This window comes from Lissotriton vulgaris, chromosome 1_1, assembly GCF_964263255.1.
Source record: "Lissotriton vulgaris chromosome 1_1, aLisVul1.2, whole genome shotgun sequence".
Lineage (NCBI taxonomy): Eukaryota > Metazoa > Chordata > Amphibia > Caudata > Salamandridae > Lissotriton > Lissotriton vulgaris.
Window position 1 is genome coordinate 709,559,009 of NC_141685.1, and position 14,856 is coordinate 709,573,864.

Here is a 14,856-nt window from a genome sequence, read left to right on the forward strand (position 1 = left end):
CATTGTCATTTACAATATGAATGGCTCAAACTCTAGTAAATGAGAGACCTATTACATTGCAAATGCTTGAATTCATCTCCCCCTACGAGACAAACATGACCTTTTGGGTACTTATCTTATTTTTTAAAGCCCACCAATTACTAACCACTGGTTGGCTCTTTTATCACTTGTCAGCTAGTTTCTTCATCATTGCCTTGTAAGGGCTTGCCTCCCTCTTCTGTTTGTCCCTCCCATGAAGTGAAGTCTCTTTTCTTGTGTCCTTCCTCTGCTTTCTTTTCAGGAACTACATTTTCTTTTTGGTTAAACACTCCATGAGAGTACATGTGTTTCCAGATGTCTCAGTTGTGCGCTTCTGACCCCCTACTCTGTTGCTCTCTTGCCATTGCCATCTCCAGTGGTCCTTCTGTGTTTCGCTTCCCCATGTGTGCTTGGCTCAGTCGAGTGCTGTTTTCCCCCTTCAGAATCAGAATGTAATGTTGCATCAGCTTTAAAAACATGAAACTACTTGTGACAGTGGGAGAAGGAAAGCTCATTCTCCGTTGTGCACAAAACAACCTATGACTAAGGTTGCATAGTTGTGGTGATTGACTTAAGCTTTCGCCAGCCGGCATCACTACTTTTGCGATTTGACAGGGCCCCCATCAATTTCGTGGGTGGAGGCCCTTTAAAGTGGAGGCACCCTTTACTGGGATCCATGCAGAGTTTTTGGCTTCACTCAAAACTGAAAATGGCATTCTCATTCTGAAAGCAAAAGTTGGCCATGAATAATGGCGCTATAAAACCTAGCCCGAAATTGAGCTGATGCGTACCTTGACCCTGTCCTATTGCAGTCCCACCTCCCCTGTTAACGTGGCCTGACTTATCCATCAGGGGAGGACTCAAACATCCTAGCACCATTAATTCATCAATTGTAAATAGTGTTAGATGTTTCAGATGCTACTACATGTGGTTTGCCAAGGCATAATGGTTTCTTCCCCCTCTCATATATACTTGACATCCCTAGCCCCTCCCACATGGATGTATTAAATGAAGAAAATGTCTTTTAATACTGCCTCTGGAATAAATACTGCATGATTTTCGGGGAAAAAATGCAGCACAAGTTTGATATCTTCAGTCTGCCCATTGTATAGAGTGCTACTGCCATGTTCTTTCTAAGATTAAGATTTTTTTCTCTCGAGTACCATTGAAAAGTGATATATGTTCGCGTCGGTGACAGTCATTGTCGTCTTATGTTCTTCTCCTGTCCCATAAATTATACCAGTAGCTTTGATTCGTCTCATCATTCTCCACCCTCCTCTGCCATAGTGAATGTCATCTGGGTGAATACATCATGGAAAAGTCATTAGCAGGCAGATCTGCGCTGTTGATTTACTTGCATGGATTTCTCTGTGGCTTCGTGTCCTCCTTCAACCCCAAACAATGCACTTTTTAGCTCTTGATTTTGACAGCCCAGCTGTCCCCGTCCTGCTGTTTCTACTTTCTTTCGGTCTGCCACTTTCAAGCATTCTTTTTTTTGTTGGTTATACTTTTTCACCATCCCTGGATACTGCTGGCTTTTCCCGTGTATCTTTACACCTAAAATGGAGTGCAAGAGGGGACTGTTTTAAAACCGTACCCTGTTTCCTCAGTGTTCATTTCCTCTTTCCTCCCTCCGTCTCTAAATTTCTCCCACCTGACACCATGTTTTCTTTGTGACCCTTTCCTCCCTGTGTGATCCTCATTTCCATGGCATCTCCCATACATGTGTCTAGAAAGAAAGGTAGCTACGTTAGGCTCGTTTTCTTCAAGAGTCCCCCTTTTTAGGTTTCGCCTGTCGAAAGCTGCGCAAGCAGCATTTCGCGCAGGCGAAATCTTTTGAGTTACAGTATGGCTGTTTGTCCCGCCCCTGTTTCCCATTGGCTAGCTCCATAAATGGAGACTAGCCATTGGAAAACCGAGGCGTCTGTCATTCTGCGAGGCGACTCATGGGCGTTCCTGAGATTTTTTCTCATCCGGCTCCTTTTATCACATCAGTGCGGCGGTGGGCGGGGTTTCTTTTTTTGGTCGTCAAGGTTTGTTTTCGTCATTTCTCTTAAGATGGCGGCCGGGCAGTAGCTTGTTTGTACAGGTCAGGACATTATTATGTTCGTGCCGTTAACCCACCCCTCTCCCGCTGTCCGTTTGCCCGTTCCCGACATTATGTTCGTGCCGTTAACCCGCTCCCCTCCCGCTGTCCGTTTGCCCGTTCCCGCCCCCCCTCCTCCCGCTGTCCGTGTTTAATGCTGGTTGCAAAATGAGAATACTTTCAATAAGCAATAGCTATGACCCTATTGACCTCGAATAAAGGTCAGCTGCACTGGATCTACAGTTCCACACAACAGATATGGAAACTAAAAAAAAAAAAAAAAAGACTGCCGCAGGGTTTTGCCGCAACCCTATTATGGTGTTTAACAGCTTTGCCAGTTACTTAAAAGCAGTCACTGCTCATTAAATCTCACCTCCTCATTCTGTGTTCAGCCAAAGCAGAGGCTATGTTGTATTGTAGAAAATAATCAGACTCAGACAAACAGGAAATTATATCATGCAACTCTGACCCACTCAATACAGCATAAAATCTAGAAATAGCCTTTTTCTTTTGCAAAGGCATACCAAGTAAAAATAAAATCTGTTTAATTGCATATACATGCCCCTAATTTCCAAGGTGAGCATATAAGGATACGTTACTTACCTGTAATCCTAGTTCTCTTACAGGGATATCATCATTAAATCTTAAGCACATGAATATTCGGGCCCATGTAGCTATATATATATAGTAAGGATATACATGTATACCATCCCCTCCTTAGGTGCGCAGCCACTGCTGCCAGGCACTTTGTGAAGACCCTTGGCGCGGATTTTAGTCCGAATGCTAGGGCTGTGTACTGGCAGTGATCTCTGTTGATGGTAAATCTTAGTAGATGTTTGTGCCGCCTGTTCATTGGGATGTGTAGGTAGGCATCTAGGAGGTCTATGGTTGCCATGAAATCTCTGTCTCTTATCTGAGGAATGACCTCTTGCAGAGACGTCCTCTTGAACTTTTGTATTTTTATGAACTTGTTTAGGGACCTTAGGTCCAGGATGGGCCTCAGTGTTTCGTCAACCTTTGGTACCAGGAAGTAGGTTGAGTACACTCCCTTGTTCCTTTCTCTGTATGGTACTGGTTCGATGGCCTCCTTTGAGGAGTTCCTTCGCTTCCTTTTGAAGTAGCTCTAGCTCTATTCCTGACTTCGTCTTCCTTTTTGGTTTCCTGTTTGGCTGCGTCTTTTCCAGTTCTATGCAGTATCCGAACTGCATAATGTTGAGTATCCAATTGTCTGTGGTGGTCTTCTTCCACTCCCTGAATAAATGACTTAGCCTGCCTCCTATTGGCGTTACATGTTCGTCGATGTTCTGATCGTGTAACTCTGTTTTGGTCTTGTTGTGCTCCACCCCGGGAGGGTTTCTGTGGGTGGGCACATATTGCGTGACGGAGTCACTTAGAGGTGGGCTGTTGGCCCGCTCTTATTTTGTCCACGTCCGTTCCCTCTCCCGCGAAAGGACTGGCCCCTTTGCTGGTGGTGCCAAGTTTGTTTTTGGTTGGGAGGCGCTAGGGGGCGCACAGCGTAATGGCTGCCTGAGCTGCAGCTCCGCCGGGCGATCATCAAATATGTGATCGTTTGCCGTTCACACTCCCGCTACCCGCTCTCCGGGCACATCAGCAGGTGGGGGAAGATGTCCTGCGCCGACTGCGGTGCGGCACACGTTCCAAAAAGCGTTCCTTGGGAACTTTAACGCCGTGTCAAACTTTGGCGCGTTAGGCTGCCTGACAAGATGGCCGATGCTAGTGGACAACTAACAGACGAGCAGAGAGCCGGCAGCGAATAATCACCCTCCCGCACCAGCGATGCCACCACGGGGGTAAGGAACTGTTCCCTGAGCCTTCCGATCTCGATATATCGTCCCTTGCCCAAGCAGATGATCAGACGCTCCTGCTGAGTCCCCGCACAGGATGCCTGACAATATGGCGGCAGCCAGCACCGGACAGAAAAGACAGTCGACTTTTCCCCAGAAGACACGAACCCATCCCATTCTTGCTGCTCTGCCGGTGCGGTACAGCGTTCATTGCTGCCTGAAGCGCTAATATACGGGCACAATCGGCGTGCATACTGCACAGGCTGCGTGGTGAAGGCCGGTCTGCGTGGAATAGAAGGGGTCCCACGGCACATGCCCGCAACCCCAGGAGCGGTAAAACCCGGGTGGTAACCTGTGCACAAGCCTGACATCGACCGCCCCGGAGCCTGTACTAGCGCATGTCGGGTAACTAGCCACTTAGCGCCGCGCTGCGGCGTGCGAAAACCGCCGGCGATCTCCCCAATGGCCGCACGACTGGGTGACTAGCTGCGGTGGCCCCTTCCTACTCTGGGGAACAATATCGTGAGCGACTGCTGTGCACCCAGTGTGATACACCACGGCAACCGCAGCTAGAGTCACGAGGGCATCTGGGCCCACAAGCAAGAAGTCGACATCCCCAACCGCCAAAATGGGAAAGCCAGATAAGCAACAGCAGAAAATATCGTTTGAGAACAAAAAAGCGACAAAACCCACGGGAGATGTATTGGAGGACAGCGATCATGCCGGGCCTGCGACAAACAACAACATAGAGAAGATTCTGTTAGCGATCCAGTCTAATTTGCAGGATATAAATGGCAAGCTAGATAATCTGACTTGCAGAATGGACAGCATTGCCGCTCGGCAGGAGAAGCATGGCGAACGTTTAGATGAGGCTGAAACAAGAATATCCGCGGTCGAGGATGAAGCGCGGCCTCCACCTCAAAGTGCGCAGGGATGGAACGTCTCCTGGAGGTGATCAAAGCGAAGGAGGAGGATTTGGAAGCGCGCTCGAGGCGCAATAACGTGCGCATCACAGGCCTGCCGGAGACTACCAACACAGGGAGGATGGAGACCTACATTGAAAATCTGTGCAAAGATCTATTCGGAGCGGAGGCCTTATCGCCACTTTTCATCGTGGAGCGGGCACATAGATCGCTGGCCCCGAAACCACCACCTGGTGCCACACCGAGGCCAATAGTGGCACGGATCCTCAATTATCGTGACAGAGACACGATCCTTCGACTTGCGAGGGAAAAGGGGAAAATTCAACATCAAGGTATCTCCTTAGAGTTCTATCCGGACCACACGGTGGCGGTCCAGCAGGCCCGGAAGGAATACACCGCCGTTAAGGCCAAACTGCGTGACCTAAACATTGTGTACTCAATGTTATACCCAGCAAGACTCAGGGTGGTGTGGAAGGAGAAAGCGATTGTGCTGGCGACACCAAAGACAGCCCAAGAATTTGTTAAAAAAGTGCAGCGCGAGATGAGGGACGGCTCACAAAATGAACAACATCGAGACTCGGATTGAACCCAGTGTCTAGACTCCACATCGGCCAGCGGTGAGTTGTATTGTACTGTTCACCTATGTGTGTTATAACATGGCCGCTAGTATGAGCTCTGGTAGAACAAGATGGCGCCGGGCTCCTCCGTACAGTGTTATAGAGATGGTGCTGTACTGTCTGGTAACCTGGGTGGTAGGCGACTGTTGGGGCAGCCGGGACTGCTGTTCATTTGTATAGTGTTAATATTGACTATGGCTTATGGCTGCCCCACATTGCCATGCCCCCCCTCACACTACACTGGCTGCTGGAGGAGGAGTGTCGGGACGCCACTTTACTGACTCGGAGCAGGCGGACTGGATCCCACCCTCCGCACTCATCGATATATCTTCTCATCATGCACACTGCGGGGGGGCGACCATATGAACTCAATGCACTGTGGCTGATGGACCTTGCGAACTGTAGGCCGGCTACTATGCACCCGCTTTCGCACACCTCAAACTATGCTACTATTGTCGAACGCACATATACTATATGGGGTGTTTGAGACACTGGGCGAGATGTGTACTGTACTGCTTACTGCCGTCTGCTGAAATTGGTGTGTAATAGTTCTGCCATTAGCGAAGTGATATTGTTGTAACGCTGTTGGTGTGTTCTTGGGGAGAGTTGGGGGCGGCGGTGAATGATCACTTGAATTGCGTAACTACACTGTTGCTATAGCATCGCCTGCACCCATCTATCGGGTGGAGAGTTGTGCTCCTAGCGGACCTCCGTGAGGGTAAAACCCACTAAGAGTTCTAATTTGGGCACTGTATTTATGGTTAATTGTTCTGGGGAATGGTGCACTGAAGGGGTAAGGCTTCGGCAGGTTGGGGATGCTGGAGTGGGTGGGCTGAGGGGTGGAGGGTTGTTTACATGTATGCAAAGACCGACAGACTTTGAGGTATCTATCCTTTTTGTTCCCCCGGGGGTACGAGCTGCCATGGTAGGGCTTGGACCTTATGCTAAAGATCTGCTAGCAATCCTTGAAATGTTGAAATGGGTAAAACTGTCAAGTATTGTATTGTTTGGTATTGATGGGTTCTAGAGGTACAGGTAGGAGAAGCTTGAACATTATTACCTGGAACATTAGAGGGTTCTCCCAACCTCGTAAAATCAGACAGATTTTCGCAAGCCTGGAGAGGTGGAATGTAGACATAGCTTTCCTACAGGAATCACACCTAGCACCACGCACTCATGCACAACTGGGGTCGAGGTGGGCGGAGGCGGCCTACAGGGCCTCATACTCTAGAGGGGTGATCATATTGATTAAGCGGGGGGTTGGCTTCGAGACTCACCACGTTACACAAGATCCCTCTGGCAGGTTTGTGTTAGTATCAGGTACACTAAGGGGACAGCGGGTGACGTTGTTTAATGTGTATGGACCAAACACTGACGCTCCGGACTTCTTTCGGGAAGTCTGGGATCACTTGCAAAAACATGCTAGTACACACATATTATGCGGGGGTGACTGGAATGTGACCCTACAGTACGGCTTAGACCGCTCATCTAATTCCCTGGAACAACACAAGCAATCACGCCTACTGGTGGGGCACATGATGAAAGACCTAGCTTTGGTAGATCTCTGGAGGCTGAAACACTCTGACGCATCAGGGGCCACGCACATAACAGCATCACATAACAGCTGGTCCAGGTTGGATTACTGGTTAGGCTCTAAAGACCTGGCACTATGGGTTCGTCAACTGCAGGTAATACCCCGCACGCTATCGGACCATAACCCGGTCCTGTTGCAACTGGAAATTCCACAGTACACACCCCCTCCCTTTCAATGGCGCTTCAATTCACAGGCCCTCACGGACGCGGTGTATGCAGACACCATTAAAAAAGCGATTCGGGACTACTTTGACATTAACGCACAGACAACTGACGACCCGTGTCTCCTCTGGGAGGCATTTAAAGCCACGATCAGAGGGGTCTGCATTAGCACCACAATAGGGGTACTGAAGGATATTAGGGGCCAACTTCACCGATGCGAGCGGCAGATGAGAGACTTGGAATCGATGTATGAGACAACTCAGGATGTTTCCCTTCTATCTAAGTTGCGCGAAGTGCACACTGAATACGCGGACTTCCTGGAGTCCGAAATAAAGTACCGGGATCGCAAACATGTAGCTAGATCCTTTGGAGAGGGGGGAAGGCCAGGGGCTGCACTAGCCCGTAAAATCTGTGAAGGTCGAGGTCCAACAACAATACTCAAAGTGAGGTCTAGGGAGGGCATACAGCAAACACACGCTACAGACATATTGAAATGCTTCGTCGACTCCTTTGGGTCGCTATATCAGTCACAACCCACAGCGCCAGCGGCAGAAACATATGACTACCTACACAATGTGGCGATTAGCTGGCTATCGGATGCACACAGGGAATACCTAGCTAGGCCCATCACGGTGGAGGAGGTGACCGAGGTGATAGGTTCTCTTCCGAACGGTAAGGCGCCAGGCCCTGACGGGTACACCTCGGAATTTTATAAGCAGTATGCGGACATCATTGCGCCACATTTGGTGGACATGTACGGCACCTCATTTGAAAAATCATTGCTCCCCCCCACACTGCGCGAGGCCATGATAATCGCTCTCCTTAAACCATCCAAGGACCCGGAGGAGTGTGACTCCTACAGACCACTGTCTCTGATCAATGTGGACTCCAAAATCCTTGCGAAACTTATAGCGAGGCGGCTATCTCCCCTGATGACTTGTCTAGTGCTGCCGGACCAATCTGGCTTTGTGCCAACCAGATCAACCGCACATAACATCAGATCCCTGTTTGCACTCTCACACTATCTTCAACCCTCGGTTAAAGCGGTAGCTGTCATGCTCGACGCCGGAAAAGCGTTCGATTCCATTGAATGGCGGTACATGCTTACAGTCCTGAACAGAATGGGGTTTCCTAAACGGTTTGTGCAATGGGTCTCCTTGCTCTATACACAGCCGTGTGCCAGGGTTAAAATTAATGGCTATGTGTCGGACAAATTTGCAATTGAACGAGGTACGAGGCAGGGCTGTCCGCTCTCGCCTCTCTTGTTCGCGCTAGCACTGGAGCCACTGGCCTGTCTGGTGCGTCAGAACTACAGAGAATCTGCTTTGCAGTTTATAGTCAGACCGCTACACATATCGCTGTGTGCGGACGATATGTTGCTTTATGTTCGTGACCCAGAGACTCATCTCAACCCATTGCTAAGGGAATACATCCGATTTGGCGGACACTCGGGGCTAGCGATCAATTGGACTAAATCCTCTATTATACCCCTTACAGACACCACCTCCCCCTTTGCTGTGGATTTCCCATTAGAGTGGCAACAGGACCCGATTAGATACCTGGGGGTTATGTATCACAGAGACCCAGAGGAGGTACTGCGAGCGAACTATGGTGTGGTACTCTCAAAGCTGGAGGACAGCATCCAACGCTGGATACATTTGCCACTGTCACTGGCCGATAGAATAGCTATTGTTAAAATGAACGTGTTGCCCAAATTGTTATACATGTTTAATAACATACCAATCACGCCGCCACAAGCAATATTCCGTCGCATAAACTCCCTGGTGAGGACCCTGATATGGGCGGGCAAACAGGCCCGTATTGACCTGCAGACTCTGACACTCCCCTTTGCACAGGGCGGCTTCAGTGTGCCCGATTTCCTTCTATACTATCTCTGTGCACAGGCGCAATATGCGGCATATTGGTACCATACGGTCCCATACATCACACATGCGGCTATAGAAGAGAGTGATGCACATCCTGTGCCCCTCTCGGCAATAATCTCACATGCACGACCCCCACTACATGTCAGGGATATAAACACGGTGGATACTACGATCAAAGCGTGGCACAGGCTTGGGCAGCTGGCGCATAAACTCCCACTGTTCGCGCCGGCCATGCCATTACACCATCACCAGGCATTATCCGTTACAGGGGAGAGAGTCGGAATGTCCTTGCTGAGTAGGGCTGGAATTGACAAACTGGGGTATGTATTTCGAGAGGGCACATTCGTAAGTCCGGACCAACTGACTTATATACAGAACCAAACCCCCATGTTTCGCTTTACATATTATAGGCTGATCAGAGCATTGAGGGAACATTACCCGACGTTTCCATCAGAACCAGAATGCCTTGCACCACTGCAATTATTGATCACAACTAACGACTTATCCCACTTGGTATCTAAGCTGTACTCAGCTGCACAAACGGAATTGGCAGGACACGCACTGAAGGCCAAAGGGCGGTGGGATGCAATCTTAGACACACCGTTGACGGATGAAGAGTGGACAAGCACTTGCGCCCTGACACAAATATTGACGCCTAACGGTAATTTAAGAATTATTCACTTTAAATTTCTCCACCAGATTTACTACACGCCAACGAAACTGCTTAGATTCGGGTTACAAGAAGAGGACAGGTGTAAAAGATGCAACAGGGAGGGAGCGGGCTTTACACATTTGGCCTGGGACTGCGCCAAAATAGCGAGGTATTGGGAGGAGGTCACTGCTACATTATCTGTCATACTGGAGGAAGAGGTGCAGTGCACGCCCAAGGTCTGCTTACTGGGTATAGTGCCGCAATTTAGAGCATTGAAACGCAGGTTTTGTGCGATAGCCTTATTATTAGCAAAACGGCAGGTGGCACAATGCTGGCACAGTCGGAAGGTACCGACAAGAAAAATATGGTTGCATAACCTGTCCACCTGTCGTGACAAACTACAAACTTATGAGGAGCAGTTGCCAGCAAAGTCCAGGCCCAAGAATATTTGGTGTTATTTAGAGGAATACCTCGCCTCGATACAGGATGTTGAGGAGGATGAACACCTCGGTTGAATAAGTTAGGAATTGGGATGCTTGATGCACGAGGTCGAGCCCAGTGGCGGCGGTCTGTTGGTGGGACCTGGAATTAACGTCACAGTTGGAGTTTAGCTCGTAAGGGATAGTACTGTACGGTCTTAGTTGGGGTGTGTTGTTTTCTGTTTTTCTTACCTATAAAAGAAGAAAATGTAAGACTCACGTCTTGTTGTCAGCTAATAGCCGAACGAGAGGCATATGGGGTGGCTCGACCTCACAGTGAAGAAATGTTTATGTTCAACGCGAATACGCTTTCATGACTGTTCATACAAACGTAGCGAGCCGGCCCCCGGGTTGTAGGCTCATGCTGTGTAAACTACTTGTGTTAATAAAGGTCTTACACAAAAAAAAAAAAAAAAAAAAAAAAAAAGTTTGTTTTTGGTGTCCCTGCTGTGTTTGGCTGTTGCCATGGTGTGACTGTTGGAATGTCTGGTGTGACGTTCCTGGCTGTTTTTCCCCTCTTCCGTTCGGTCTCGGAAACGGGGTACCCCTCTTAGCTCCCCTGAATTGTAAGGCCCCCATGGACCTTGCTGTTTTGTTCTCATTTTTGAGCTGGGTGAGTTTTTCATCCACCAGTGCCCCAAATAGTGTCTCCCCATTGAATGGGGTGCTTAGGATGTTGTGTTGTACCTCCGGTTTGAAGCCTGAGATCCTGAGCCAGGCTTGTCTTCTCTCAGTGATGCCCAACATCATCAGTCTGCTGGACGTGTCAGCTCCATCCAAGGCTGTTTTGAGGAATGAATGTGCCACATTTTTCCCCTCTTCCACCAGGTGTGAGGCTCTTTGCTGGTACTTGTCAGGGAGGTGCTTGAGCAGCTGCCCGATCTCGTCCAGAATTTGGTATTGGTGCCTGTTCAGCAACGCGTTTGAATTCGCCATGCGCCAGTGCATTGCAGCATTTCTTTCAATCTTGCTTCCAGTTAGGTCCATCCTCCTGCTTTCCTTGTCAGGCGGTGGCCCTGATGTGGTTGGCACATTCGCCCTTTTCCTGGCAGTCTCCGCAATAATGTAGTCCGCCGTGACCAACCCTTGTATGTAGGGAGGGTCCTTGGAGGAGTGTTTGTACTTCTTCTCTGTCCTGGGTGTGACGGATCTGCATGTTGCCGGCTCCTTGAACGCCTCTTTCCCCTGGGCCATGACACTCAAGCATGGCTAGGTACTGGCTCCTAGTTTGCGTGGGGAGCAGTGTTTCTAAGAGGAAGTCTGCTTTTGGTTTTTCCTCATCGAGCTTGACCGCAAAGGCTGTTGCCGAGTTCTTGATGATCATATTGTACACTCCAATGTCATCTGGCGGCGAAGGCCTTGAAGGGAATGTGCCAACGGCCTCTTCTGGGCTCTCGGTGTCGAGGTCCTGCCACTCCAGGTCCTGTGTCCCCGAGGATGTGGAGCTGAGGATTGCCCTCTGATCGTTGTCGCCCTCCTCCTCGAAGTAGAAGGCTTCTTCCTCCAGATCTTCCTGAATCTCGGGGCTTTTCGACGGTCCTTCACCGTCAAAGTCCTCCTCCTCTTCTATTTCGACGACCAGCGTCTTTGGTTTCGACGGAATTGAGAATTTCTTCATTTTTTCGTCGAACTCCTTTTTCCTTTGCAGGATGTTTCCATTTTGGCGGCCTGCTCGGCGTCGAACGGTTCAGCTGTTCTCTTCGACGTATACGTCGGCGTCGAGACGGGCTTCGGGTCTTTTGTCGACGTCGAAGCAGCCTTGGGGTCCTTCTCTCTCGAAGCCAAATGTTCCTATTCGGGGACGTGCTTTGATGACCTTGGCTTTTAGCCGGTCTTCGCCGCCTGGGAGTCCATTTCGAAGGATCCGCTGGGCTATTTGTCCTTGGATGAAGCTGCGGCCGTCAACATTTTCAGCGCCGGTGCTCCCTTCGAGGACTTAGACTCATATTTCCGAGAGTCTGGGTCAGACTTTCGAGGGTCTGTTGGGGCTTTAGGGTCAGTCGAGTCAGCTACCTTTTTAGAAGTCTTCTTATCGGTCTCTACCACCGTGTAGTCGTCGTCTTCTCCGGTGACTTTGTCTTCTTCGTCGGTCGAGAGTCCTAGGTCTCGAAGGGACGGTGCCTGGCCCTTGCCGTGCATGTTATAGTTGGCCCTTCTCTGTCGCTCTCCGGAGAGGCTTCGGTGTGACTGCTGAGCAGGCGTTGCAGTCATTGCTCTCGTGGTCGACCGGTAGGCAGAGGTTACAAACTGGGTGCTGGTCCTTCTGCGCATATCTGTGGTGGCAGTTACGGCAGAATTTAAAAGGAGTGTTGTCCATATCTTGTGCTCAGGGGGCCCCCTGTGTGCGCATTCTCTGTTGGACGTTGAAGTACTCGAAGTCGTCCTTCTTCGTCGTCCCGCTCTATGCTGTAGTTTCTCGTCATATTCTCAATCCTTTTCATGCAAAAATCGACTTTTTGGCGTCTTCTTTTCTCCAAAACTCTGGAGCCCTTTCGGGAACGATCCAGACCCAACAGCGGAAAAAAGAATCTGAAGATGGTGCCCCAAGGTGGGAGCTTCCGCAGGAAGCGTCCCAACGTCACAGGAAGTACATCGAAAGGTGGGACCTCGACGCCCACCAGGGCTACGAAAAAAAAAAGAAAAAAAAAAGAAAAGACTACAATTCCGGACCCAACCACTAGACCGTGGAATAATGCACAGCATAGTGAATCCAGAAAGATTCACGCTGCAAAACTAACTGAAATGCTTGGCTGTTGCTGTAGTTACCTATTCAAAATACTGAGGGATAGCTAGCTCCATTGATTTCAATGATTGGTTGCTATGTTTGCATGTACTGAAAAGAAAACTTCTTAACTGCTATATTTACACTCCAGTGACAAAGACCATGCATTTTTGCACAAACTGATCAAAACTTAGCAAGGGATGTTATACTAAACAGACTACATTGAAGAAATTCTATCCTTCTTTAAACATCACTAACCTAGATGCTTTAAAGCTGCCAGAATATAGGCCATGTGTTTGTATTTCAGCAGATATTCTATGGCAATCGAAGTTCTATTGCACAGCTTGTTTTCTTCCTTCTGCTCTCTGGTGACTTCGACCAAACGGTTTCGTAAAATTAACAGCTTTGGTGTGTCATGTCTGCTTCGCCAGAAGTATCCTCTCCACAATGCCTGGAAAGAGTAAGGGTACATGTAGATGTTAAAGAACAGACAACTACATATCACAGTAGCATACAAGTTACTATATAGGACATGAAAATTAAGGCTTACTTTGGAAGACTCTGTAGATCTAATTTGAGTTTCTGAACTATGAAAGAAAAAGTACTTACTGGTTGTCCTTTACTTTGACAACCACATCGTGATATGTTTGTTTTTTTAGTATCTGTCAAGATCAATAAATAGATTAGGATTAGGCACTGCATATCAAATCAATTACAAAATCATACTGCCTGTTCCCCTTTCATAAAAATCGGGCATGAACCAACATAGAAGTTATTTACCTTTGGTAATGCCTTATCTAGTATTGACTAGATCTAGCCACAGATTCATCACCTTTGAAATCCCCAGGCATCAAACTGAATCTGGAAGATTTTTCCTGAGTAGTACCTCTGCGTGCCGGTAGGTGGATTTGATCAGCTCCACATTCGTAGTAGGCGCCAAAAGGGACATACATGGAATCTATATAGGCGCCACTAGGTGCGCAGATGTCAGTATTTTTCATGACTTTCCGAACCAGAAGCACGGAGCCATGAACACGGACACTGGTGTGAATAAACAAGAGGCCTAAAAGGGATCAGCCCTGACCCTAGAAATCTGTCTGCAGAACAAGGAGGCTGGGTGGGTCGGTAAGGAACCTGTGGCCAGATATAGTCTCTACCAGATAAAGTGCTACCGAAGGTAAGTAACTTCTTCATTTGATAGACCTCTAGCTACAGATTCCTTACCTTTGAATAGATACCCAAGCAATAACATCCCCGGTGATGGATCTGCGGACCAATTTCACCCAAGGAAGTCCTGCTGGGCCAAAAAAGTGAAGGGCCCATCCCTACAGACCTGACTGACCAGGTAGTAATGTTTGGTGAACGTGTGCAGGGAAGCCCATGTTGCTGCCTGGCGGAAGCCCAGGCCCGGAATTCAGCATGCTAATGCAGTAGGCGCAAATTTAGCTCGGCTGGAATGAGCTTGCAAATCTTCAGGAGTTTCCTTCTTGGCCAGTACAAAGCAGATTTTAATGTAGAGCACAACCAGCGAGAGATGGTTCACTTCTGCACCTCCCGACCTATTTTTGCACCAACATACCCCATGAAGAGTTGGACGCCGATCCAGAACAAATAGTTTACCTGTCGGTGTAGTTTTGCAGCTAGAAGATCTTTCTGGATTCACTATGCTGTGCACCAATCTGGTGGTTGGGTCCTGAATCGTAGTCTTTTTTTTTTTTCGTAGCCCAGGTGGGCGTCGACGTCCCACCATTTGGTGTACCTTCCTGCGGAACCTCCCACCCTTGGGCGCCATCTTCGGATTCTTTTTTCTCATTTGTGCTCTTGTGGTGAATCCATGGCTATGTTCGTCAATCCTTTTTCCAACGTAATTCTTTTCACGTATCTTGTAAGTTTCAACTTGCTTTCCATGTGTT

General features: G+C 48.7%; 1 protein-coding gene across 1 annotated transcript in view; it reads right to left on the bottom strand.

Moving 5' to 3' along the window:
* ASPM (assembly factor for spindle microtubules) overlaps positions 1 to 14,856 on the bottom strand; it is a 388,799-nt gene that overhangs the window by 83,161 nt on the left and 290,782 nt on the right. The window contains exon 26 of the mRNA XM_086954783.1: positions 13,202 to 13,394. Within this exon, the coding sequence (XP_086810909.1) occupies positions 13,202 to 13,394 (193 nt within the window). The remainder of the gene's footprint in view (positions 1 to 13,201; positions 13,395 to 14,856) is intronic.